We start from the raw sequence: 27,922 nt of genomic DNA on the forward strand, positions 1-27,922 counted from the left end.
CAATTAATTCCACGCGACCCTAAGCATCATATGGCAGTCAAATATCCTCACACAAATGAAGAAATGTCCAGGCAAAGATTTTACCCACAAATATTAGAGTTATGTGGCTAGAAGTTATCACCGAAACCTATCCAACTCTTGCTTAGAAATATAAAATAAAACTGACTCTTTCAGCTTCATGCGAAGTCTGTAGTGCTGAAGCGAACATGGCACACATATATGTACGCAAGGAAACGTTACCATTTGGAAATGGATTTTTAAATAATCTCTATCATTGCGAGAATCACCCTAAATATGGTAGATATTGACACAGTTTTGTGAACGGGTTGGAAATTTTCCCCTGACTTTAAATACATTGCCTTTGGCTGGCTTGTTGGGCATTTGACATTTTTTGTTGCCAAACTCAAATATAATACAGAACAGATTGGTATAGGCAAGCGCATTCAAATACAGAGATACGTAAACAGGCAGAATACGGCGTTGAGGTCGGCAACGCCTATACAGGGTGTTACAAAAAGGTACGGCCAAACTTTCAGGAAACATTCCTCACACACAAAGAAAGAAAATATGTTATGTGGACATGTTCCGGAAACGCTTACTTTCTATGTTAGAGCTCATTTTGTTACTTCTCTTCAAATCACATTAATCATAGAATGGAAACACACAGCAACAGAACGTACCTGCGTGACTTTAAACACTTTGTTACAGGAAATGTTCAAAATGTCCCCCGTTAGCGAGGATATATGCATCCACCCTCCGTCGCATGGAATCCCTGATGCTCTGATGCAGCCCTGGAGAATGGCGTATTGTATCACAGCCGTCCACAATACGAGCACGAAGAGTCTCTACATTTGGTACCGGGGTTGCGTAGACAAGAGCTTTCAAATGCCCCCATAAGTGAAAGTCAAGAGAGTTGAGGTCAGGAGAGTGTGGAAGCCATGGATTTGGTCCGCCTCTACCAATCCATCGGTCACCGAATCTGTTGTTGGGAAACGTACGAACACTTCGACTGAAATGTGCAGGAGCTCCATCGTGCATGAACCACACGTTGTGTCGTACTTGTAAAGGCACATGTTCTAGCAGCACAGGTAGAGTATCCCGTATGAAATCATGATAACGTGCTCCATTGAGCCTAGGTGGAAGAACACGGGGCCCAATCTAGTCATCACCAACGATGCCTGTCCAAACGTTCACAGAAAATCTGTGTTGATGACGTAATTGCACAATTGCGTGCGGATTCTCGTCAGCCCACACCTGTTGATTGTGAAAATTTACAGTTTGATCACGTTGGAATGAAGCCTCATCCGTAAAGAGAACATTTGCACTGAAATGAGGATTGACACATTGTTGGATGAACCATTCGCAGGAGTGTACCCGTGGAGGCCAATTAGCTGCTGATAGTGCCTGCACACGCTGTACATGGTACGGAAACAATTGGTTCTCCCGTAGCACTCTCCATACAGTGACGTGGTCAACGTTACCTTGTACAGCAGCAACTTCTCTGACGCTGACATTGGGGTAATCGTCAACTGCACGAAGAATTGCTTCGTCCATTGCAGGTGTCCTCGTCGTACTAGGTCTTCACCAGTCGCGAGTCATAGGCTGGAATGTTTCGTGCTCCCTAAGACGCCGATCAATTGCTTCGAACGTCTTCATGTCGGGACACCTTCGTTTTGGAAATCTGTCTCGATACAAACGTACCACGCCACGGCTATTGCCCCGTGATAATCTATACGTCAAATGGGCATCTGCCAACTACGCATTTGTAAACATTGCACTGACTGCAAAACCACGTTCGAGATGAACACTAACCTGTTGATGCTACGTACTGATGTGCTTGATGCTAGTACTGTAGAGCAATGAGTCGCATGTCAACACAAGCACCGAAGTCAACATTACCTTCCTTCAATTGGGCCAACTGGCGGTGAATCGAGGAAGTACAGTACACATTGACGAAACTAAAATGAGCTCTAACATGGAAATTAAGCGTTTCTGGACACATGTCCATACAACATCTTTTCCTTATTTGTGTGTGAGGAATGTTTCCAGAAAGTTTGGCCGTACCTTTTTGTAACACCCTGTATAACAAGTGTCTGGCTTAGTTGTCAGATCGGTTACTGCTGCTACAGTGGCAGGTTATCAAGATTTAAGAGAGTTTGAACGTGATGTTTTAGTCGGCGCGCGAGATTGCATTTCCGAGGTAGCGATGAAGTAGGGACTTTCCCGTTCGACCATTTCACGATTGTACGGTGAATATCAGGAATCCGGTAAAACATCAAATCTCCAACATCGCTGTGGCCGGAAAAAGATCCTGCAAGAACTGGACCAACTACGACTGAAGAGATCCTTTAAACGTGGCAGAAGTACAACCCTTCCGCAAATTGCTGTAGAGTTCAACGGTGGGCCATCAACAAGTATCAGCGCGCGAACCATTCCACGATACATCATCGATATGGACTTTCGGAACCGAAGGCCCACTCGCGTACGCTTGATGACTGCACGACACAAAGTTTTACGCCTCGTCTGGTCCCGTCAACACCTACATTGGACCGTCGATGACTGGAAACATGATGCCTGGTCGAACGAGTCTCGTTTCAAATTGTATCGAGTGGATGAACTTGTACGGGTAAGGAGACAACCTCATGGTTCCACGGAACTTGCATGTCAGCAAGAGACTGTTGAAGCTGATGTAGGGTCTGTAATGGTGTTGGGTCTAGATACGACTCCGACAGATGACACATACGTAAGCATCCTGTCTGATCATCTGAATCCGTTCATATCCACTGTGCATTCCGACGGACATGAGCAATTCCAGCAGGACACCCCAAACGTCCAGAATAGCTACAGAGTGGCTCCAGGAACACTCTTCTGAGTGGAAACATTTACGCTGGCCATCGTATTCCCTAGACATGAACGTTATTGAGCATATCTGGGATGCTTTGCAACGTGCTGTTCAGGAGAGATCTCCACCCACACGTACACTTACGGATTTATGGGCAGCCCTGCAGGAATCACGGTGTCTTTTCCCTCCAGCACTACTTCAGACATCAGTCGAGTCCATGCCACGTCGTGTTGCGGCACTGCTGCGTGCCCACAGGGCCCCTATACGATATTAGGCAGGTGTACGAATTTCTTTGGCTCTTAAGTGTATAAGGATATTGAACAGGTAATTCTGTATATAAAGGGAGATGGCGAGGTAGTAATAATAGCGGACTGGACTGCAGTAATAGGGGAGGGTCTAGAAGACAGTGCCACGGGAGGTTATGGGCTCTGTAGACGGAATGAGAGAGGAGGAAAACTGAGTTCTGTAAGAAATTTCAGCTAATAATGGGAAAACTCTGTTGCAGAACCACAAAGAGGGGGGAAGGATGATAAATGATGTGCTAAGACATGGAGGAATCAGGTCCACGGTACTAGAGGGGGGCATAGAGGGTAAAAACGAGGGGAAGATGGAAATTGGATACATCCAAACAATGAATGAGTTTGTAGGGTGGAAGTGCTACTCTGCAACGAAGAAGTTGGTGCGGGAGAGGAATTAGTGACAGGTCAGGTCAAAACAGTCAAAACACTGGTAACTAAAAACAGAAAAAATCTTCAGCAACCCTCCACGACGCTCTGACAACGTGTGTTGCGGTATTGCAACAACGATACTAACTACTCACTGTGGATGGTTGGTTTGTCTTTATCTCCTTATAGTTGATATCACACTGCCTATGAATGTAAAATATTGTGCAGAAAATGCAATTTCAGCTCGTCCTTCCACTTGTGAATAAAGTGGCCTTGTAGTTTTCGACATTTGGAGCTAGAGTAATTGTGTGCTCTAAGACAAAAAAATAAAAGACAAAAAAGACGTACCACGAAAGAATTATCCGAATGGGATGGTAATTGGTAGATGTGACTTACATGTACAGACGAACAAATGACTACGATTTCAGAAAAAAAATTGTTTAATTTAGTCAATAGAAAGAGCTTCACAAAATGAGCAAGTCAATAACGCGCTGGTCCACCTCTGGCCCTTATGTAAACAGTTATTCGTCTGTGCATTGATTGATAAAGTTGTTAAATATCCTCATAATGATTGAAATGGTTCAAATGGCTCTGAGCACTATGGGACTTAACTTCTGAGGTCATCAGTCCCCTAGAACTTAGAACTACTTAAACCTAACTAACCTAAGGACATCACACACATCCATGCCCGAGGCAGGATTCGAACCTGCGACCGCAGCGGTCGAGCGGTTCCAGACTGTAGCGCCTAGAACCGCTCGGCCACCTCGGCCGGCTCCTCCTAATGGATATCGTACCAAATTGTGTCCAATTGGGGCGTTAGATCGTCAAAATTTCGAGGTGGTTGTAGGGTCCTGCCTATAATGCTGCAAACGTTAGCAATTGGGGAGAGTTTCGGCGACCTTACTGGTCGAGGTAGGGTTGGAAAGCACGAAGACAATCAGAAGAAACTCTCGTCGAGTGCGGGCGGGCACTACTTTCTTGAAATATAAGCCGAGGATTGCTTCCCAAAAAGGGCAACAAAACGGGACGTAGAATATCGTCGAAGTATCGCTTTGCTGTATGGATTCCACGGATAAAAACCAAAGGAATATCAGTAACTGAAGTAGAATTGTCTTCGGTGATGAGTCGTGCACCGGCCGCGGTGGCCGACCGGTTCTAGGCGCTTCAGTCTGGAACCGCGCGACCGCTGCGGTCGCAGGTTCGAATCCTCCCTCGGGCATGGATGTGTGTGATCTCCTTGGGTTAGTTAGGTTTAAGTAGTTCTAAGTTCTAGGGGACTGATGACCTCAGATGTTAAGTCCAATAGTGCTCAGAGCCATTTGAACCATTTTGAGTCGTGCTTCGAAGTGAGCCGATGACCAGCGAAGACGTTTCTGGAGACGCCCCAGTCAGCGTTTGGATACCAAACTAACTGTCGCCCCTCTATATGGTCCGACAACCAGAAATGATGGTCTGGAGAGACATTTCTTTTCATAACAGAACCTCATAGTTTGTCATCCGCGACTCTGTTACTGCAGAGCGGTACGTCTACGACACTCTAGGTCCCGTTTTGTTGCCCTTCATGACAAGCGACCCTTCTCTTATATTTCAGCAAGATAATGCCCGCCCGCACAACGCGACAGAGTCTGCTGTTTGTCTTCCTGGTTTCCAAACATTACCTTGGTCAGGAAGGTCATCGGATCTCTCGGCAGTTGAAATGGTTCAAATGGCTCTGAGCACTATGGGACTTAACATCTGTGGTCATCAGTCCCCTAGAACTTAGAACTACTTAAATCTAACTAACCTAAGGACATCACACACATCCATGCCCGAGGCAGGATTCGAACCTGCGGCCGTAGCAGTCGTGCGGTTCCATACTGAGCGCCTAGAACCGCTAGACCACCGCGCCCGGCTCTCGACAGTTGACAGCGCTTGAACGTTTGGAGCATTATAGTCCGGGACCTCGTACCATCTCGGAAATCTGACCACCTGACACGTCAGTGGGGCTGAATTTGGCAGTGTATCCCTGAGGTGGATATCAAACAACTCTATCAATCATTGCCAAACTGAGTAACTGCTTGCACAAGGGCCAAATGTTGGGTTGAATTTGGCACTAAATCCCTGAGGTGGACATCAAACAACTCTAACAAGCAATGCCAAGCTGAATAACTGCTTGCACAAGGGCGAAATGTTGGGCTGAATTTGGCACTATATCTCTGAGGTGGACATCAAACAACTCTATGAATCAATGTCAAGCTGAATAACTGCACAAGGGCCAAATGTTGGGCTGAATTTGGCACTGTATCCCTGAGGCTGACATCAAACAACTCTAACAAGCAATGCCAAGCTGAATAACTGATTGCACAAATACCAAGTGTGGACCAACGCGTTATTGATTTGCTGAGTTTGTAATGCTCTTTCTCTTGAGTAAATCATTCGGTTTTTCTGGAATTTTAATCATTTGTTGGCAGTACTTATACATCACATCTACCGATTCCCATCCCATTCCGATAATTCCTTCGTGGTACGTTGTGTTTTTGGTCTTAGAGTGTATTTACATCTCATTACATGAAGAGGCTACAGCGCCAGCGAACATGTTCGGATTTCCGTGAAGGTGCGACGTCGTCTGACTCGCTTTAAGAAATGCGGCAGTTTGCCTGACTGTTACTGCGCCCACGTGCTGACGTGCTCCGCCGCGCTGTGTGCAGGATCGCGGGTCCTCGCGTGGTGAGAGTGCGCCAGGCGGCCCCCAGCAGCGGTGGGGCGGGTGGCGTGCCGTGCTGCGGCTGCTGCCGCTGCTGCAGCTGCCTGCACTTTGCCTTCCTCTCCACCACAGCCGGCAAGATCAAGGTCGCCGAGGCCGTAAGTACTCCTGCCCTTTCATTATGTATTCCAGCTTTATCAGCATCATAAAATTTGACAGTGATTATTGGATAAATTAGAAACTCATACTGCAAACCCGCCAGGAGCTGCTGACAAAATACACCATTACAAACTATCGGTTTCGATCATGTGATCATCTTCAGATAACATAAAACTACGCTGCCTCATAAAAGTGAAGCACCCAGAAGACATTCCCGGATGTCAATGTAACTTCCTTAACGTACTCGTACATTCCAGTGGCAGTTATGTAAGATTAGAGTTGCAATTCTCTGTGACTGGTAGAACGGCAACAGAATGCATTAGTGTTTTTCGTGTTTAATGTTGTTATCTCGCATGGTAGAATAAATTAACGGCATGAATAGTGTCAGGTGTTGGTTGGTCTCTGTAAAGGATGCTCAATCACGCCATACTCCAGTGAGGCAGGATTTTCATCGCCTGACAAAGTTTCAAAGGAGCTGATAGTTGGTTTCCATTTGGCTGGCTGGTCAAGTCGTGCAATATCCAGATTTGTGTGGCATTGGGATGGGACTGTGGTCCGATGTTGCACTGCACTGAAACTTGACGACATGCATATTTATCTATGTTCTATTCGACGACGTCTGGCCACCACATCTACATATCCATGATTACTCTCTAACTCGCAATTAAGTGTCTGACAGAGGGTTCATCGAAACACTTTCAATTTGTTTGTTTGCCGTTCCACTCTCGAAAACGGCATGCGCGGAAATCGTGCACTTAAATATTTCTGTGCGAGCTCTGACATCTCTTATTTTATCATGATGATCGTTTCTCCCTGCGTAGGTGGGCACCAACGGAATGTTTCCGCAGTCAAGAGAAGATGCTGCTGCGAGCAAAAACGCCTTTGTTATAATGATTGCCACCCCAACTCACATATCATGTCCGTGGCACTCTGTCCTTCTATTTCGCGATGGTACAAAATCAATTGCCCTAGTTTGAACTTGAATTTGCATTCGAGAGGATGACGGTTCAAACCACCGTCCGGCCAACCTGATTTAGGTTTTCTGTGATTTCTCAACATTGCTTTAGGTAAAAGGTGTACAACTTTGCTTCCGCCGTTTTTTCCCCAACATTTGAGGCTTTAATGAAACAAACTCGTTACACATGTATCATTCAAAGTATTTTTCATCGCTGGCCACTACTGTCTCCCATCTTTCGGGCATTGTACGAATCCCGCGTCGAAAAAATTATTCATCTTTTGAAGCGATCCACGAATTGATCCAATTTGTGACTTCTTCATGAGATCGCAAGTGTTGGTCAGCCAGACCATGCGCCATTGGTGTAAACAGGTGATAGTCAGAGAGACCAATGTCTGGAGAATACGGTGGGTGGAGGAGGACTTCCCATTTTAACATTTCCAAGCACGTTTTGACCTCATTTGCAACGTAGGGTCGAGCGTTGTCGTGCTGAAAATCACTTTATCGTGCCTCTCGCTGTATAGCGGCCGTCTGTCTTTTAATGCTCTGCTCAGTCGTATTAATTGCGTTCGATAACGAGCACCTGTGATTGTTTCACTTGGTTTTAACACCTCATAGTACACAACGCCGAGCTGGTACCACGAAACGCAGAGCATGATGTTGTAGCCGTGAAAATTCGGTTTGGCCGTCGACGTGGAAGCATGGCCAGGACATCCCCATGATTTTTTGCGTTTAGGGTTATGGTAATGAACCCATTTTTCGTCCCCGGTCACAACGCGATGCAGAGATCCCATCCGTTTTTGCCTCTGAAGCAACTGTTCACAAATACACAAACGCCGTTCAACGTCTCTTGGTTTCAGCACACACGGGACCCAAGTTCCTCCTCCACCTCCTCCTTCTTTGAACTTTATCGATGTCATAGCCTTGAGACATTTTGAAATGGCTTTCTGTGTCACTCCCACTAATCGTGCCAATTTTCCTTTGACATGGGTCTTCACTCAGCAATGTCTCCAAATTCTGCGTCTTCGAAAACATTCTCTCTTCCACTACTATGCCGGTCTATGACGTCAAAATCATCGTTCTTGAAGCGTTGAAACCACTCGCGACACATTATTTCACTAACAGCGTCCTTACCATACGTACGTGAGAACATTCGATGAGACTCAGCCGCTGTTTTCTTCACATTGAAACAAAACAGTAACGTTTCCCACAAATCCCAAGAATTAGGCTCGTAAACTGACATTTTAAATGAAGACCAACTTTATGGTGCAGACACAAATCGACTAATGTTTGAATGAGGTTATGTTGACCGAGGTCCAAGGTAACTGCCTGACGTCTGCGATCTGTTTCTTTCGACGGCTACTTACCGTTTTCGCCACCTATCGGCAAACGGCGGAAGCAAAGATGTACACCTTGTATTTGCCGGGGTGGTTCCTTCGAAAGGGCACGGCCGATTTCCTTCCCCATCCTTCCCTAATCCAAGCTTGTGCTCCGTCTCTAATGACCCAGTTGTTGACGGGACGTTAAAGTCTAATCTCCTGCTTCTCCTCCCCCTCCTCCTTCTTTGAACTTTATCGATGTCATCCGTCCTATCTGATGCGAATTCCACACCGCTCTGCAATATTCCAGAAGAGGGCGGACAAGCATGGTGTAAGCAGTGTCTTTAGTAAACTTTCGAATTTTCTAAGTGTTTTGGCAATAGATAGCGGTCCTTTTGGTTTTGCTTTTCCCACAACATCATCTATGTCATCGTTCCAATTTAAGTTATTCGTAATTGTAACATGGTACCACGCTGCTGTCGACGCCGGAGCCAACGTCTTATTCCATCAATAAGACGTACTGCTTCCCGCGGTGTGCATCCTTCATTGGGCCAAGCAGATGTGAAGCGGAAGGTGCGAGATCCGAGATGTAGTGTGGATGAGGAAGAACAGTCCAATGAACTTTTGTGAGCTCCTCTCGAGTGTGCAGATTTATGTGAGGCCTTGCACTGTCATGGGGAAGGAAAAATTCGTTTGCAATTTTGTGGCGACGAACACGCTGCAGTCATTTCTTCAATTCCCTGAGAGTAGCGCAATACACTTCTGAGTTGATCGTTGCACCTTGAGGGAGGACATGAAACAGAATAACCTCTTCAGAGTCCCAGAAGACCATCGCCATGGCTTTACCAGCTGAGGGGACTGTCGTTTTGATTCCGGTTCTAAGTTATGAACTCATAGTCCATCACCTACGACGATGTTCGACAGAAAAAAGGAGCCTCGTAACGAACAAGCAAATCCGCACAGATGGTTCTTCGTTGCTCTTTATGGTCTTCTATTATATTGCGGGGAACCCAGCGGACACATACCTTTGAGTGCCCAACTGAAATGTGTCAGGCACTACCAACAGAGGCGTCCAGTTGAGCATCGGGGTGCTTGATTGTGATTTGTCGATCACCTCAAATGAGAGTCTCATCACTAGACCTCGGACTTTTAGGTTCTAAAAATTTTAAATTAGGTACCTAAAATAGGTTCTGTCGCTTACAAAAATAGGTTATAAAAATTAGAAAATAGTTGTCAAAATCTGACATTTTACTGTCTAGAAAGATAAATAGATTGACAAAAATCCACATTATATTATTGTCCATGTCCATAATTACAGTCACAGTAAATAACTAACACTTTCTCCAGATTTTCCGTTGAGAAACTGCGTCTATGTCTGTTAATAGCATCTTATATGCCGAGAATAAGCGTTCCAAGTTAACAGGTCACGAGAGCATATTTAAATGACGGTATTAGGCGCACTGAGACCGCACACTCATGTTCTGTTGATTTACTTGACACGATGTCATCCACTATGCAGAGGGTGGTCAACCCTGGTTTTCTTTTGTAGCAATGTCTTAAGTTTCTCACCAACTTTCATACCAATAGGATCTGGGACCAAGTTGATTTTTTCTGTCACCTCTTCTATGAATCGCAGTTACCCTGCTCATTGTATAGTATCTAAATAGTTCTTTCTCAGTGTGGATTCTGATGGAATGCTTCGGTGACAGTATTTCTCGAGAAAACTTTTGAAATAGCTATTTTCAACGGCATTGAATGGTATGTTTTCTGCAACAATGGCTCGACACAGGTCAAGATGAAATTCGTTTTTATTTGTTGCATTTGGTTTAGTTACAAACGTCTGTTTCAAGTTTGATTTATTTATTAAATTTTCCTGATGTTTAATCCCTGCGATGTGCTGACTTAAATGCGACCTCTGCTCAGAACGTACCTAAAAGCAAAATGAAATGAGAAATACTTTGTCAAAGAGTTTACGTACGAGATCTACTTAGCAAAATTAACCTACGTTAAGGGTTTAGAAAAAATATTTTTGCATTTGCACGTGTCTGGTCCAAGTTAACTCGGGAAAAACAGCGGCTTCACTGTTCTCTGAGTGAGCTGGCCGGGGTGGCCGAGCGGTTCTAGGCGCAACAGTCTGGAACCGCGCGACCGCTACGGTCGCAGGTTCGAATCATGCCTCGGGCATGGATGTGTGTGACGTCTTTAGGTTAGTTAGATTTAAGTCGTTCTAAGTTCTAGGGGACTGATGACCTCAGATGTTAAGTCCCATAGTGCCCAGAGCCATTTGAACCATTTTGTTTTGTTCTCTGAGTGGGCGTAGCAGTTAAAAGGTTAACATTTTACTTACGTCTTTGTTGCACACATTGCAGTGAGTAACTCTACCGTCTGTGGAGAAATCAGGAAATTCCTTTAACCACTCACGAATCAGAGATGATTTGGAGCTGTCTACTTTCGGCATGCTTCACTTTCCACAAGTGGACTGTCGCTGTGAAATATTTGACCACATGCAAGCAGCACGCTGACCGACTGAATGAAAACGGTGCAGGCGTTTTAAGCAGGCTGTTCCGACAGGGCAGGAATGCGGCGGAGGCAGACCACAAGGCTCGTCCGTGCCCTCCCGGTTCACAGCGAGCGACAACGCTCTGCGGAGCAGGGCGGGCGGGCACGGCCTGGCGTGTTCTGTCGTCGTCTCACTCACGATTGGCGTTCACGCACGCAAACAAACCAGTTATCATTCAATTACTGTTTTCTAAGTGGCCGGGAAGACCAGAAGAGTGGTTTTAGTCATACAAATTTTATTTGACTGGATTTTTAAAAATTAGATAGAGTCAGGTTCTAACATGAAATTAGGTCTTTTTAGGATTTTTAAAAATGATGTACAATCAGTTTCTAACATGACATTAGGAATTTTGGGTACTAGAAAATTAAAATTTTCAATAAAATATCTGCGTAATTCTTAGCTGGGGTCCGCAGCTCGTGGTCGTGCGGAAGCGTTCTCGCTTCCCGCGCCCGGGTCCCGGGTTCGATTCCCGGCGGGGTCAGGGATTTTCTCTGCCTCGTGATGACTGGTTGTTGTGTGATGTCTTTAGGTTAGTTAGGTTTAAGTAGTTCTAAGTTCTAGGGGACTGATGACCATAGATGTTAAGTCCCATAGTGCTCAGAGCCAAAGCCGTCTTAGCTGGGAAGACCGCAAGAGAATGTTAGTCATAAAAAACTTTATTTAACTGGATTTTTAAAATTTAAGTACAATCAGGTACTAAACTGAAATTAGGTATTTTGGGTTCTATAAAACTAGCGTTCCCGATCATAAATTGGCGTAAATAGTGTATGTACAGCTTTTATTGCCTTTACTTAATGAGGAACAAAATAGGATTTTACCTAAAATCCGAGGTCTAGTCATCACGTTGCAACAATGCAGGAGTAGTCACAGGTGTATGCGGGCGGCCGGCACGCGGGAGATGGGCAGGTTTGCGCGAACTTGTTGCCATGACGACGGGCGCCTCACCCAACGACTCACCGTAGTTTTGTCCACTGCGAGGTCTCCGTTGACATTCTACAAGTGCCTGTGAATATTTGCGATACTTTGGCTTTCCACCAAAAGAAACTCAATAGCAACTCTGCTTCGGAGCCCCTCCCTTACAGGGGCCATTTTGTGGGCCACATATAGCGCCGCCGCCTATGGGAATTTCATGAAACTGTAGGGGCTAAAACGGGAGTATTCCACGATGTCCCACAATAAATTCTGCATTTCTCCAACCGAACTGGCCGAGGAAAAAAAAAAATGTTGCGTTACTTACTGAATGCCTCTCTTATTTTCCACCAGTGGATGATATCAACAGCGCAGTCTCAGTAGCAAAACACACTCTAGGCGCCTGCAAACTTCGAGTGTCTTGTGTTTAGAGCGCTTACCGAGACTTGAGAACATGGTACCCTTAAAAGTTGAAAATTATTAATAATTATAAAGAATTCGCCTAGATTGCAAATAGAAACCCGATGTTGACCTAGGTTTCGGAACATATTAAAACTGCAAACTGCCTAAAGAGGCATGGTCCAACATTAATACAGAACGCCCAAAAGGGCAAAAGACTCGCATAAAATGCAAAACAAACAGTACGTGTGTACCATGTCAATAGCTGTACTCAGTTCAAACGTCAGAAGCTTGCTTCCTCAGCCGGCTGGGGTGGCCGAGCGGTTCTAGGCGCTACAGTCTGGAACCGCGCGACCGCTACGGATCGCAGCTTCGAATCCTGCCTCGGGCATGGATGTGTGTGATGTCTTTAGGTTAGTTAGGTTTAAGTAGTTCTAAGTTCTAGGGGACTGATGACGTCAGAAGTTAAGTCCCATAGTGCTCAGAGCCATTTGAACCAATTTTTGCTTCCTCACCCCAGCCAACGTTCGGTGGACCGCGGGCTCTCAGGTAAACTGAGGTGGCGCCGGCAGCTAGGCTGTGAGAATGTCGGAGAGGAACGCGCATGCACAAATTGAGAAATCATCTTCCATGTGATTGGCATAAAATGTGTTACGAAAGCGATCCAATGACCGGGTCAGAGGCGCAGGAAGTTAATGCGTGTGTATGTATAATGTCCTACCTCGAGGACGATTTTGTAGAACTATAGAACGTGGATAGGCTGAAACTATATATGTGGAATAGCAATTTCCACGCATGGCCAAAACGCATGCACGCAGGACAGACAAAATACCATCATCTAGAAGCAGGCTAAAAATATGGGGGATGAATAACCCATTTTTCAATTACTTGGGGTCGGTGATAGTATTTGATGACTACGCTTGGATAAGCGTGTAAAGTTACTATATTAAATTCTAAGCGCTATTGACCAGAAAAGGGTGAAATTAGTATGACAGGCTTAATGTAATTGCGTGAAAGGACGTACAACGTCGCCTTCATCGCCCTTAATATCTAATGACCGACAGAGGTCATTTTGAATAGTGTTATCGGATACGTACCAAAATAGTGTAAAAAGAACCTAAAGCTAAACTAGTGTCTTAAAATCAGGTACTTGAGGTACTGAACCATAAAGCTTAATCAGGTGAGGTATGTGAACGCATGTAGCGTGGAACAGACAAACTACCTTTATGTTCTAATAGCTGTTGACGTGAAAGGTCAAATAATGTAACGGGCTTAATATACAGGCGTGAAAGGACGTGCAACGTCGCTTTCATCGCCCTTATTATCTACTGACCGGCAGAGGTCAAGTGATTAGTGCTATCAGGTGTTACCAAAATGGTATGCAAAGTTATGTGTATATGCGTGAAGAGACGTACGACGTCAGTTCAAAGCTTTTTTAAAACCTAGGTCAACATTCGGTTTCTATTTGCAATCGAGGCGGATTCTTTATAATCATTAAATTATTCACGATTGCTGACGCGCTGCAATGTTAAAAGTTCTGAAAATTATTACTCGAAACAGTAAGTCATTAAGCGTTTCCGTTCGGGATATTTAAACACCCATGGCTGTTTATCTACTATATCACTATACAAAGGAAAGTCGTAGTTTAAGGTTGTTACCAGAAATCTCGAAAAGTAGTTAACCGAGTTACTTCAGATTTTTAAACTTAGTCTAATAAATATTTGGGTGTTCACACACACACACACACACACACACACTCACACACAGAGGCGCCGGTACCTGGATACTGGATGATTCTTATTAACGTTTAAAAACCTCCGAAGCGGCATAGATAACGCTGAGACAAGTAATATAATGCAACAAGACACATCGTGCTGCAAACACCGGGAAATACCGCAGAAGTCGGTGGCAAGTGTTGAACATGTGACGTCACCAGATAAGATACCTCACCGCACGTGCAGCGGTTGAGCCTATCTGTCTGTAGCACCTGATCATCCCAACCCGAGGCAAGTGTCCACATCGGTCTGGCCTCGTGCCTACCTGCACGACTTTGTCACCTGGGGCTCAGGGCTGTGTCTTGCATTCAGTAGGCAGCATTTTTTCACTGCGTGAGACAATTGTTCTTTTACATTAATTCATTCACCGATCTTGCTGTCTCCCCTGGTTTATTGCGAAGTGCACTACAACAAAAACCCACTGTATTGCGCCATAAGTAAATGAGTATAAGCTTCCGAACTGCGTCATTACCAATAAATGACCTACGTTTTCATTACTGCATAATGTCTGTAAGCGAAAAAAGTAAGGGAGAAAATAAGAGAAACACAAAATTAGAACAGATTTTGCATGGTTACACCGCAGACAATAATATTGTAACTTACATGTTTACAACAGATCACGTTTACAAAAGAACCTCGAAATTTGCACAGTTTTCTTGAAATCAATTATTGCTTCGCTCAGTCATCCCTTCACTCTCGGGCTCGAAAATACACTCAGTGTTTCGGACGTGACTTCACATGCTCAACATTTGTCTTCCACTTTTGGGGTATTTCTCGACATTTGCGGCCCCATGTGCCTTATATTAAATGATACGTCTCAGCATCATATAAGTCGCTGCAGGGTTTCTTAAACGTTAATAAGAATCATCCTGTATTTATGCACATACAAGGCGATTCTGTGGTGATGTTACAAACTTCCAGGGATGATGGAGAAGGATAAATGTATCAAAAAAATGGTTCAATGGCTCTGAGCACTATGGGACTCAACATCTTAGGTCATAAGTCCCCTAGAACTTAGAACTACTTAAACCTAACTAACCTAAGGACATCACATACACCCATGCTCGAGGCAGGATTCGAACCTGCGACAGTAGCAGTCCCGCGGTTCCGGACTGCAGCGCCAGAACCGCACGGCCACCGCGGCCGGCTAAATGTATCAATTTGAGGTAAGGCACCAAAGTCCGGAAACGAAGGAGGTGAAAGCTATAAGAAGAAAATATTCTGATACTTCTGACAGAGGACTGCATGTACCGCTGCTGTTGTTGCTAAGACTGTAGGGTACGCAACTCTTAGAGGTGGTAGCACGAACCAAACAAGGAAAATACGTCCCGTAAACATGGGCTCTAAAATGCATACCTCAGGCGCTATTAGCACTATTTCAACTTCGCTACTGTGAAACACATCTCTCCTCTGTTCAGCGAGTGCTCATAGCTCTTACAGTATGCATTTGAGAGCGCATGTTTCCTAGACATTTTTCTTGTTTTGGCCCGCGCTACCGTCTTTGAACAGTTGCCTACCCTACAATCTTAGCAGTACCAGTAAATGTATTCCACTGTCAGAGGTATCAGAACGATTTTCGCTTAAGACTTCAGACTTGGTCGTTTCTGGACCAGGATCCCTTACATCAGATTGATACATTTATCTTTCTCCATCATCCCTCTAAGTTTGTAACATCATCGCGGAATCACCCTGTAGCTTCGACCCTCCGTTGCGTCGTTGGATGACGTTTCCGGACACGGGTTCCTGCTCTGATTTTGTTCCTCAAGACATCTTTCACATTTCCTCGAAGTTTGTCAGTGACATTTTGAAACAACCTGTGTTTATTAGGAAATGTTATCACCAAAAATCTCGAAAAATTCTTGACCAATTTACTTCACGTTTTTACCCGATAATCTAATAAACATCCAGACCGTCACAGCCTATGTAATTTTCTAAATAACAATGTACAGGTTTACTATTAAAACCGACTGTGAGAAATAAAATGATGTCATGTGCTCTGATGTGAAAATCCACGGTTTGTCTGTCGATGGACGGGGAGGGGGAGGAAGAGGTAATGAACAGAGACATGGCGCATGAGGAGAAGATGGACAATGAAAGCTGGAGGAAAATGTGAACAAAGAAAGGGGGAGAAGGAGATGGACAAAGAGAAGGAGGAGAAGGAGATTCGGTCGTTTAAGCAATTCCTATAAGAATATAGCAGTTGCAAAGAATTCCCTGGTTGCATAGTTCAGTATAGACACAGAAAACTGCAAGTAATCATTTTTTTGCAATACTTATTTCAGACCGAGCGAGGTGGCGCAGTTACTAGCACACTGGACTCGCATTCGGGAGGACGACGGTTCAATCCCGTGTCCGGCCATCCTGATTTAGGTTTTCCGTGATTTCCCTAAATCGCTCCAGGCAAATGCCGGGATGGTTTCTTCGAAAGGGCACGGCCGACTTCCTTCCCCGTCCTTTCCTAATCCGATGAGACCAATGACCTCGCTGTCTGGTCTCCTCCCCCAAAACAACCCCAACCCAACTTATTTCAGGCTCATCTTCAGATGGTAAATAGAAAGCTACATGACCGTTTTATAACGTAATGCTGGGTGGTAGAAAAAGCATACAAAGCAGAAGGTATTTTCAGTCCCTGCTACACTGAAGAGCAAAAAGATGGTACACCTGCCTAATATCGTGTAGGACCCCCGCGAACACGAAAAACTGCCGCAACATGACGTGGCGTGACTCGATTAATATCTGATGCTGGAAGTAATTGACTCCATGAATCTTGCAGGGCTGTCCATAAATCCGTAAGAGTACGAGGGGTGGAGATCTCTTTCCAACACCATGTTGCAAAGTATCCCAGATATTCTCAATAATGTTCACATCTGGGGAGTTTGGCGGTTAGCGGAAATATTTAAACTCAGAAGGGTGTATCTGGAGCCACTCTGTGGGGGTGTCGCATTGCAGTGCTCGAATAGCCAAAGTCCGTCGGAATGCCCAACGGACATGAATGGATGCAGGTGATCAGACAGGATGCTTACGTACGTGTCAGTTGTCAGAGTCGTATCTAGATCTATCAGGAGTCCCATATCACTCCAACTGCATACGCTCCACACCATTAGAGAGCCTCCACCAGCTTGAACAATCCCCTGGTGAAATGTAGGGTCCATGGATTCATGAGGTTGTCTCCATACCCGTTCACGTCCGTCCGCTCGATACAATTTGAAGCGAGACTCTTCCGACCAGGCAACAGGTTTCCAGTCATAGATAGTCCATTGTCGGTATTGACCCCAGGCGAGGCGTAAAGCTTTGTGTCATGCAGTCATCAAGCCTGCACGAGTGGGCCTTCAGCTCCGAAAGCCCATACTGATGACGTTTCGTTGAACGGTTCGCACGCTGACACTTGTTGATGGCCCAGCATTGAAATCTACAGCAATTTGCACTTCTGCCACGTTGGAAGATTCTCTTCAGTCGTCGTTGGTCCCGTTCTTGCACAATCTTTTTCCGGCCACAGCGATGTCGGAGAATTCGTGTTTAATCGGGTTCCTAATATTCACCGTACAATCGTGAAATGGTCGAACGGGAAAATCCGCACTTCATCGCTACCTCGGAAATGCAGTGTCCAATCGCTCGTGCGCCGACTATAAAATCACGTTCAATCTCACTTAAATCTAGATAACCTGCCAATGTAGCAGCAGTAACCGAACTGACAACTGTGCCAGTCACTTGTTGTCTTATATAGGAGCTGCCGACCGCAGCACCGTATTCCACCTGTTTACGTATCTCTCTATTTGAATACGCATGACTAAACCAGTTTCTTGGCGCTTCAGTGTACATGTTTCGTGTTATGTGGATGGAGTTTTGTAGATGACGCACCCCAGAGGAGTCCGCATACAAAGTATGTAGCATTGAAGTAATAAAATATGGCGTAACATGGTCGTGTTTACGTCTTGATAAGAAGGCGTTACGTGGCCACGGCCAAAAAACTGGAAACAATGCTGTAATTCTTATCTTCGCTAACGACCTAGTACTGCGTCTCTGCGGTTCAGTATAGCATCAAGGCAGAGAACTGTTGGTAGGCCTCCTGGGATTCTTCCACTTGCTGGTCCCTTATCACGTTACGTGACAAGCAAATTCACTTGCTGAATGAAGCCGGCGTGACTCAAGTGCCCCCGCTCCTCTGCGCCTGATCATCGTGACGTCATCTTCCCAACTGGACTTGGGCCGTCCCGCTCCACGTTTTATCTTATCTGTTGCGCTTCTCGCTGCTTCGTGATGTTTAACCCACTTGGCGCTTTACGACTGTCCCTGGGGAGCAGTGACGTAACAGCAGATAGTACTCACGCTCGACGGTCCCACAAGCACGTACAGGCTAGCGGTGCCGTCTGTGGCGGAGGGGAGCAGGGGAGGTGTAGGGAAGGGGAGGTTAATAATTCCACAACCAAAAAAAGTCTTGCCTCTTTTCAAGTCTACTCACGTACAGTCTGAATTGATATTAACGACAGGATGCCCTTCGCAAATTCCTTATGTGTGGCAGGTGTGGGCAGTTATGTTTTCGACAGAGGCCTTCCTTTATCTCCCACCATCCTTCTTCCCCTGCAACACAGTCTACACCGTTTGAGGAGCTGGAAGAGATGTTTCCAGCTCATTTCATCACATAAACTTGATGCAGGGTAAACATCACTGTAGCAGTGTTGACTGCAGACTTGCTGACAGTTGGCCATTTAGGATGGCATAAAGATTTAGAGCAACGCTTGTTTTGGTAATTAGTCACAGGGTGAAGATAATTAAAGGTTGCTTCACCTGCTCCTGATCTATTTGTACAAAAATTATACTTGCATGTCTTTTACAGGTTACTTGCATCAATATACTGGAGCATATTTTCTTATATCTAAGAGTACGAGTATATTCTCCTACATGTGACATCAAGGGAATTTGATAGCTTGTATGTGCATACACTGGGTGGCTCCCTAATTGTTTCGAATGATGTACTTTATCACTTGTGGTATTTTCCCATGTAGCTTCTATCGATGGGTAAGGTGCTGGACGTGCATCAGGAAGGAGTGAGTTTCAAACATCTGTCCAAGCATCCGGAGAAGGGTTTTCTATTCTTGTTATAAATTAACTAGCCGACAAACCCGGCATTCTCCGGATGTTCAGTTCGGCCAGTTTTCTGTTAGAAACATAAACAAAAAATGAACCATGTTTGTAACGTAACAATCAAAATTTTCATTTTCCTCTATTCGTGAAAACAACTGTGAAATTATGAGACAGTCGTACGAAGAAAAATATATAACGTAAAAATGTATATGTACAATCTAAAAATTAGCAAACATAGTATGCAAAATGTAAATTCTCTGTACTGTTTATTTGATTAACTTGATTGTAAACGGTATTTTTAGTTACATGTGTAAGAGCTATGACGAATAGCGTTAATAGCAAAAAGCTAAAAAATTGTAGCGTCATGCATGACACGGCAGCTCTCCACTCATCTCAGTGTTTATGACGTCATATCTCCGGCTCTCTGTGATATACAATGATATCATTTTATACGTTCAGTCAACGACAAGTGTGGATAATGAAAAATTGTGCGAATAGAGTTAGTAGGAAAGAAGGAATGCATTTAAACGTAATGCTCAATACGACAGTTTTTCACGCGTCTCATTGTTTATGACGTCGTATCTCCTGAACTCTGATAGGTAGGTGATTTTTACCCCCACAGCGATTGTTGATTGACAGTAAAGGATATGTGTACCAATTGATTGGGATTGAAATCGGTCCAATAGTTTAGGAGGGGATGTGGAACATACGTATATACATACTTGTTGTCGTCGTAGTCTTCAGTCGGAAGACTGGTTTCATGCAGCTCTCCATGCAACTCCGTCTTGTGCGAGACTCTTCATCTCCGAATAACTACTGCAGCCTACCTCTTTATGAACCTGCTTACTGTTTTCATCTCTTCGTCTCCCTCTACGATTTTTACCAGAGCCTCATCATTGGTTAAGTGATCGACCAATTTTATATTCAGCATTATTCTGTAGCACCACATTTCGAAAGCTTCTATTTTCTTTTTATCTAAACTGTTCCTTGTCCATGTTTCACTTCCATACATGGCTACACTCCGGACAAAATAGGAGTCTACATTTTATATGAGCTCTACTTCGGCCATCATCAGTGATTTTGCTGACAAAATAACAAAACTCATCTACTATTTTAAGCGTCTTGTTTCACAGTCTAATTCCCTTAGCATCGCCTGATTTAATTCAACTACATTTCATTAACCTTGCTTTGTTTTTGTTGATGTTCATCTTACATCTTTCTTCCAAGAATTTATCCAAGTACTTTGCTGTCTCTGACAGGATTGCAATGTCATCCGCAAACCTAAAAGTTTTTATTTCTTCTCCCTGAACTTTAACTCGTACTCCAAATTTTTCTTTGGTTTCCTTTACTGATTGTTCAATGTACATACAGTATACATACATACATTTTATAATATGTATTGATTTCGGCGAACGTCAGAATGGGTTCTTCTTAAGAATAACGGCCAATTTCCTGCTTCTTCCTTGTACGCTCTGAATTCATGCGTTGTTCTTAATAGCCTAATTATAGAATGGACGTGAAAGCCTGAACTTCCTTCTTCCCGCAAATGTTCTGTACGAAACGCAGGAGAGGCAGGCAGCGACTCTACGTAGGCGTATAAACAACCGGTTTATTAGCTCCAACAAGCTGGAGGCACGGTTAAATTAACATCTTATATTGCTCGTTGATCTCGCGGCCTTCCTTCAAGTGTTTACTTGTTTGAAATCCAATGTAGATTAATCATGCCACATACAACAGCTACGTAGAGCAACTGACGAGAGTTAACAACGACGAGGGAAATCGATTGCGTCTATAGTTAAAAAACAGATTGTGTTCTGGAACCGTCACCACATAGACGTAGATATCAGGCGCAGTAGCCGGATTCTGTTGTAATGCTAGTGCTCTTAGTGTGATTTCTGTACGTTATCATTGCTTCACTTTACTTGGTGCCAGATGACTTGACCTGCGACCTATTTTCGCATCGAATCAAAATGGAGCCGCATAACAGGCATGTAAAAAATATCTCACTTAGCTTTTCCCGAAAATTACCGTGGGTTAATTTCAGCACTGTTCGTCTAGTATGTTGTGGTCATCTCTACGTCCCAACCGCACTATTGTTACATACATACAACAAAGAAGACATTAACAGTTGTAAATGTGTTATGAACTTCACATATCGACTCTATCGGTACAGAATTGATGTGTGACATATGTAACAGGAACTGAATACTTTTCATAAGAACATTTTAGTTGAGGTGCAGTGGCATTATTTTGTAAATTTATTCATCGTCTGATACAGTCGAACTAGTTTTAAAGGAAATGACTGGTTTCCGCAGGCATTCTAAGATCATAAAATACATGGTGTGGTTCAATCCGAGCAGCGTGCAAGCCACGTTTTCAGTGTTCTTCTTCCCACACCGAAACCATAACCATACTAAAGTAAAGCATATTCAATTTCAAAATATGCAGGTTGGGCCCAAAGTTACGAAAGGTTTATAGCCGTGTTTAACTTTTTTATTTATAATTAGTTTCTATTGGTATTTCACACACTTAAAGACCAAGGGTGATCAGTCTCTCGTCCTTCCTCTAGCAGAATCTGAAACAAAAGAAAGGATAGAAGAATAAACAAAAAGACTTATTTATACTTGCACCAGAGTTCATGATAAAGAGTCACAAATAGTACTGAGTTCAGTGCTAACAAAGCTCCAAGAGGTTTTCTGCAACTTCGTTAGCGCCACCTAGATGGTGGCATGTGTAAACATACAAACAATTGTGTATTGCGCATATGGACTGAAGAAGCGCATTAAAATTATAAATGAAATCGTATTTCGGACCTTATTGTGATGCTGCAAATTCTAGCAGCTTCAGTTACATTTGGTAATATTATTGTTTATCAATGAAAGAGAATTAGCGCACACGATTAAGTGATGATCCAGCAGTGGTAGGCAAAAGTGATTAGGAGTTAAGCTTTGTGCTAAATGTAATGGGACATGTACTAGCCGTAATTCAAGGCATGTCCATAAATAAGAAACAAGCGTCACAGGTAGACATGCTGAAGGACTAAACGTTACAGCAGGGTAAGACAATCTTCAAAGAATGTCCACATTTTGTTATCTGGGAAGCAGAATAAGTAAGCATGATGTGCATACACGAGGCAAAGAAACAAGGACAAAGTTAAAGGACAGTAAGAAGAATCCAGCTTTGAATGTATTGAAATGAGCCTGAAATCTGCAAAGAACCTCTTGAAATGAACTACAATCGGCGCAAAGCATCACAAACCACGTGCCAAGCACTTAGATTGTACCAAGATTTTGTTGTTATACATTAATAGGAGAAGATATTGCTTTAATTGTGTTTTCTGTTCGTAGTGGGAAAGGGATCACATTTAGTGACTGGAAATATGGAAGTAACAGTATTAAAAATAGCAAGTTGTCAGTTTATACATGCCATTGTTTTGTTATTACATGCTAGCCGCTTGGGTCGCTCGCATTGCTTCAGCTGCCAAGATGTTACGGTTTTTTGTTCTATGGTGTTTCACGGCTCTTTTTTATAGACTATGGTTATAACCGCTTCGTCTGGTTTGCTCCACCTTGTATATGGAAATGGATGCCAGAAAGTTCTATGTGCTCTCGATAACGAATACGTCATATCAAAATAAAACAAAATACAATAACTTCTGAAATATCTGTCTTTCAACAAAGTTTTGGTGTTCAAAGCTTTTCTAAAAGAAATACAGTTTATAAACCTAATAATCTGTGTAGGATAAATCGAAGTCGCTCTCAGATGGTAATGAAATAGTATAATTGCGTAGGCTTCCGCGGCCAGAGTCAGTCGACATAAAAGTTTTCTGGGTTTGGTACCGCGTCATAATGTAAAAACTACTGCTGCTATAGAAAAGCCAACGTTTCGGCCACGATTGCAGCGGCCTTCTTCTGGGTCTAACGTCTGTGTGAGTGCAGCGGTGAAATACCGATCTCTGCGTCCCAGGTAATTGAGACACAGCGACGCTGGTTCCTAGAATAGGATGTAGCTCGTTCAAATCCAAGCCGTTAAAGAAATTTTCAGCTGCAGGAATGGGAAGACGTCAAGATGCCCTCAATGCATTGACGTCCCGCAGAAAGTCTCTTCGGAGCGTTTTACATCGTATTAGATAGGCTAAATGGGAAGAAAAGAAAAAATGAGAGGAAAATTAGTTTTGAACTTCGCGCTGACATCGAAGTCAACATCCACGAAGCCCAAACTCAGATTGTGCAAGGGTTGGATGGAAAATCAACAGTGGCTGTTTCGAGAAAGCTGTTCTTTCATATGTGTTAGGCGACTTAGGGAAACCACGGAAATATAGAGCTGGATGACAGAATGGAAATTTTAACTCCGAATGTCACATATTGAGTCGTTGCATCACCTCGCTCAGTAGGTAATCTGACAGTTTGAATAAGGCAGCTACTGAAGACACAACTTTTAACGATTGTGTATGTTAGAAGTACCAAGTAGCTGTTCCAGATGCCGCTGATGGAGAATGCTGAATTCATCACGTTGTGAGCTTTTACCTCTTATTGACGACTACTTCCTGTCGGTTTTCTTCAGGGAACAACCCTACCACCCGCTCGTGTCTTTTTATGTTTTTTAATTTATTGTCGTGGCCACACAGGAACATCCATACGCGCTGCGACCATGCCAGCCTACATTTCACTCACAACGGGGCCCTCACAAAGGGCTATAGTGCACTAAACCGCTGGTTAACCGCCCTCGACATGCAGCCATGCTGTCGCAAACACTCTTTGAGTTAACGAAGCCTTCAGTACGTGCCCACACCAGTGCAGCCGTGGGGTTACTGTTGTCTTGTAAACTGGCCAGGATTCGCAGTGGACATTCTTCTTTCCTACGGCGTGCCCCACATTGCTGCATGGTCCGCTTTCTTGCTTGTTTTATGTCACAACTTTCTGTCGAACGCATCCTTGGCGTTGAGTCACTTGCACATACTCTTGGAATTTGCCTGACCATCGTTTCTTGGAACGGTCGCGGACAGGTACACAAAATGGTTCAGTTGGCTGTGAGCACTATGGGACTTAACATCTGAGGTCATCAGTCCCCTAGAACTTAGAACTACTTAAACCTAACTAACCTAGGACATCACACACATCCATGCCCGAGGCAGGATTCGAACCTGCGACCGTAACGGTCGCGCGGTTCCGGACTGAAACTCCTAGAACCGCTCGGCCACAACGGCCGGCACAAGCACACAGACGGGATTATTTATCGGGGGGTGGACAAATCAGATAGCTAGTTTTACGAATTGTTATATTTGTATTATAACATAAATACATATTCGATTAACCATTTTAATGGATCAGACAGGCAGCATCTATGACTTCACACGTTTTCGAATACAGATACTAATCTTGAGTCTATACTGTTCTGTTCCCAAATTGCCCATGTTGCCATGTTGCACCTGAATTTTTTCTTGTGTGGCTAAGTATGGCACTGAGACTGGAGACCAGGAAGCTAATCAGATCCAACCTGTCCTCGAGTGAGCTGTTTTAAACTACACAGAACTCTTAACACAAATACAGATTTCGTAATGTTATGAAAATATCCACCATCTACTCTACTTTACAACAATTGAACCTTCATATACTTTCGTGAATCTTCCTCTGTTGTTTTTCATCAACTTCTTTTTACCTGAAACTTCTTTCACTTGACTTTCAGTCGTAATCAAGAATAAATAATATTAAGAAAGCGTTTTGGTAATAGAAAATTTACAACGTCTTTAGTGTGAACCAAAACCCTCCCTCCCTATGCGTGCGGGCTTGGTCACGGGTTCGTCTTCTCCTGCGTTCGTGGTCGTTGGTTCCGGTCATGTGTCCGTACCTCTGAAGTCGCGTTTGTGTTTGGTTTGTTACTGCTTGTTGTCACCTCTACCCGTTCCCTTACATGTTACTTTCTCAAACACCCCAGTCTTATGACTCCCACGGACCTGGGCAAAATTTTCATTTCAAATCCTTGGAATGCTTGTTCGTGTTTTATTGTTGTGCAGCAAGATTCTGAGCCATTTAGAGCCAATGAGCGGAAATATCTGTTGGTTGTTCCCTTAAGATGGTTGGCTACTTCCTTATCACATGCCACGTAGTATGCCATTTCAGCCACACAGCGTTAACTCCCGCTCGAGCGTCTGGAAACATCTCGCATTCGAACTTATAAGAGGGCCGAGGCATCTAACCTGTGTAGTTTCGCTAAGTAATTGAATCTTTACGGTGATGAAGCCACAAATTTACGTCCATATTCCACACACTCATCTTTCTTAATGTTTAACCTCAAAAAGTAATTTCTTAAACGATGTTCCAGCTCAGAGTCCCTTTTTCCAGATTTTGGCGGGTTTGCTATACGAAAAACACATCAGCATAAAAAATCGTCTAAGGGTATAATGTCTCAATATCTGCTGTCGCTCTGTTCATATGCAAAATGAATAGGAGAACAGAGAGTGTAGACATTTGGTACACATTGTGCATATTCTGAGGATTGTTATTTTCGGGTAAACGATAAATTTCCATTCATTTAGGAAAACTGATTTGGATTGCAAATTTAGTTGTATATTTGCTCGCTTCCGACGGCTTTGCGTGTTCTGGATTTTCAGGTACAGCAGTTCATGGCATTCGACATGTCTTGCAATAACCGAAACTGTTACGCAGTGTAGCGACACCGGACACTGCTAGCTACTGGGCCCTCTTGGGCTCCCCGTTTCGGAATTCTGGTTTGAGGTAATCTCCTACAAGAGGCACGGCAACCATTCTGGTCAGAAGGGCAGTACCAACAATTCCTGCCAGGATTATGCCCTCTAGTTTGCATTGTGCTTCATTCACGTCACTAGCTATTAAAATTGCAATACAATTAAGGTCACGTGCAACAATCGTCAAACTGGCATAAAGGGTACAACTTGCTTGATTAAACGAATGAACACAATTTCAACGTAACAGAAAAACATGCACTGTGGTGACTACTAGCCGGCCGCTGTGCCCGAGAGGTTGTAGGTGCTTCAGTACGGAACCACGCGGCTGCTACGGTCGCAGGTTCGAATCCTGCCTCGGGCATGAATGTGTGTGATGTCCTTAGGTTAGTTAGGTTTAAGTAGTTCTAAGTCTAGGGGACTGATGACCTCAGATGTTAAGTCCCATAGTGCTCAGAGCCATTTGAACAGCTTCTAATATCGTGTCGGGCCTCCTTTTGCCTGACGTTATGCATTAGCTCGACTTGGCATGGACTCAGCAAGTCGTTGGAAGTCTCCTGCAGAAATTTTGTCACATGCTGCTTCTACAGCCGTCCATAATTGTGAATGTAAGGCCGGTGCTGCAGAATTTTTTGTACGAATTGACCTTTCGATTATGTCCCATAAACGTTCCGGGCGATCTGGATGGACAAATCATTCGCTCGAATTGACCAGATGCTCCTCAACCCAACTGCAAACAATCGCGGCCCGGTGTCATAGTGCATTGTCATCCGTAAAAATTCCATCGTTGTTTGGGAACATGAAGTCCATGAACGGCTGCAAATCGTCTCCAGGAACATAACCATTTCCAGTCAGAGACCAGAGGACCCAATCCATTCCATATAAACATTATGGGGACATCATTAGCTTACACTTACTGAGACACTTGCACAGTGCCTTATTCAGAGCTTGGGTCCATGGCTGCGTGGGTCTGCACCACACTCGAACCCCACCATCAGCTCTTTCCAACTGAAATCGGGACTCATCCGACCAGGCCACGGTTTTCCAGTCGTCAACTCAAATGGCGCTGCTCTCGGTCGTTAAGGGGCAAGGCCATGGCCGCTGCGTTATCCGTGGTGAGAGGTAATTCCTGAAATTTGGTATTCTCGGAACTCTCTTGACGCTGTGAATCGCGGAATATTGAATTCTCCAACGATTTCCGATGTCCCATATTCCAGATCCAACTACCATTCCGCGTTAAAAGCCTGTTAATTCGCGCCGTGCGGCCATCCACGTCGGAAACCTTTTCACATGAATCACCTAAGAACAAATGACAGCTTCACCACAGCGCTGCCCTTTTCTACCTTGTGTACGCGATACTACCGCCATCTGTATATATGAGTATATACAGGGTGGTCGGAAATTCCCGTTACAGACTTCTAGGACTTGTAGAGGTGAGTGAGTACATCGTATTTTAAATAGGAACCCATGCCCGGAAACGTCATCCAACGAGACTACAGAGCGTCAGACTTATAGGCGCGGGTGTCTCTAAACGTACGTATACACGGGGTGATTCCGTGATGATGTTACAGACTTTCTAGGATGATGGAGAACGATAAATGTATTAATTTGAAGTAAGGACCCCTTCACCGGAAACGAACGATTCGAAAGTTGTAAACGAAAACCGCTCTGATACCTCTGACAGTTGAATACATGTACCGGTTCTTGTATTGCGAAGAGTGTAGGATTGGTAACTTTCAGTGGTGGTAGTGTGGACAAAAACGAGAAAAAATTTCCGATCAACGTGGGCTCTAAATTGCATACCTGAGGAGCTATGACCATTCTTTCATCTTCGCTAATGTGAAACACATCTCATTTACTGAACAAGTGTTCAT

At 44.1% G+C, this 27,922-nt stretch overlaps 1 protein-coding gene across 1 annotated transcript in view; it reads left to right on the forward strand.

The window, feature by feature from the left end:
• Positions 1–27,922, forward strand: part of LOC124594859 (protein singles bar) — a 145,146-nt gene that overhangs the window by 51,492 nt on the left and 65,732 nt on the right. Inside the window, exon 2 of the mRNA XM_047133326.1 lies at positions 6,195–6,348. Within this exon, the coding sequence (XP_046989282.1) occupies positions 6,195–6,348 (154 nt within the window). The remainder of the gene's footprint in view (positions 1–6,194; positions 6,349–27,922) is intronic.

Source organism: Schistocerca americana, chromosome 1 (genome assembly GCF_021461395.2).
Source record: "Schistocerca americana isolate TAMUIC-IGC-003095 chromosome 1, iqSchAmer2.1, whole genome shotgun sequence".
Lineage (NCBI taxonomy): Eukaryota > Metazoa > Arthropoda > Insecta > Orthoptera > Acrididae > Schistocerca > Schistocerca americana.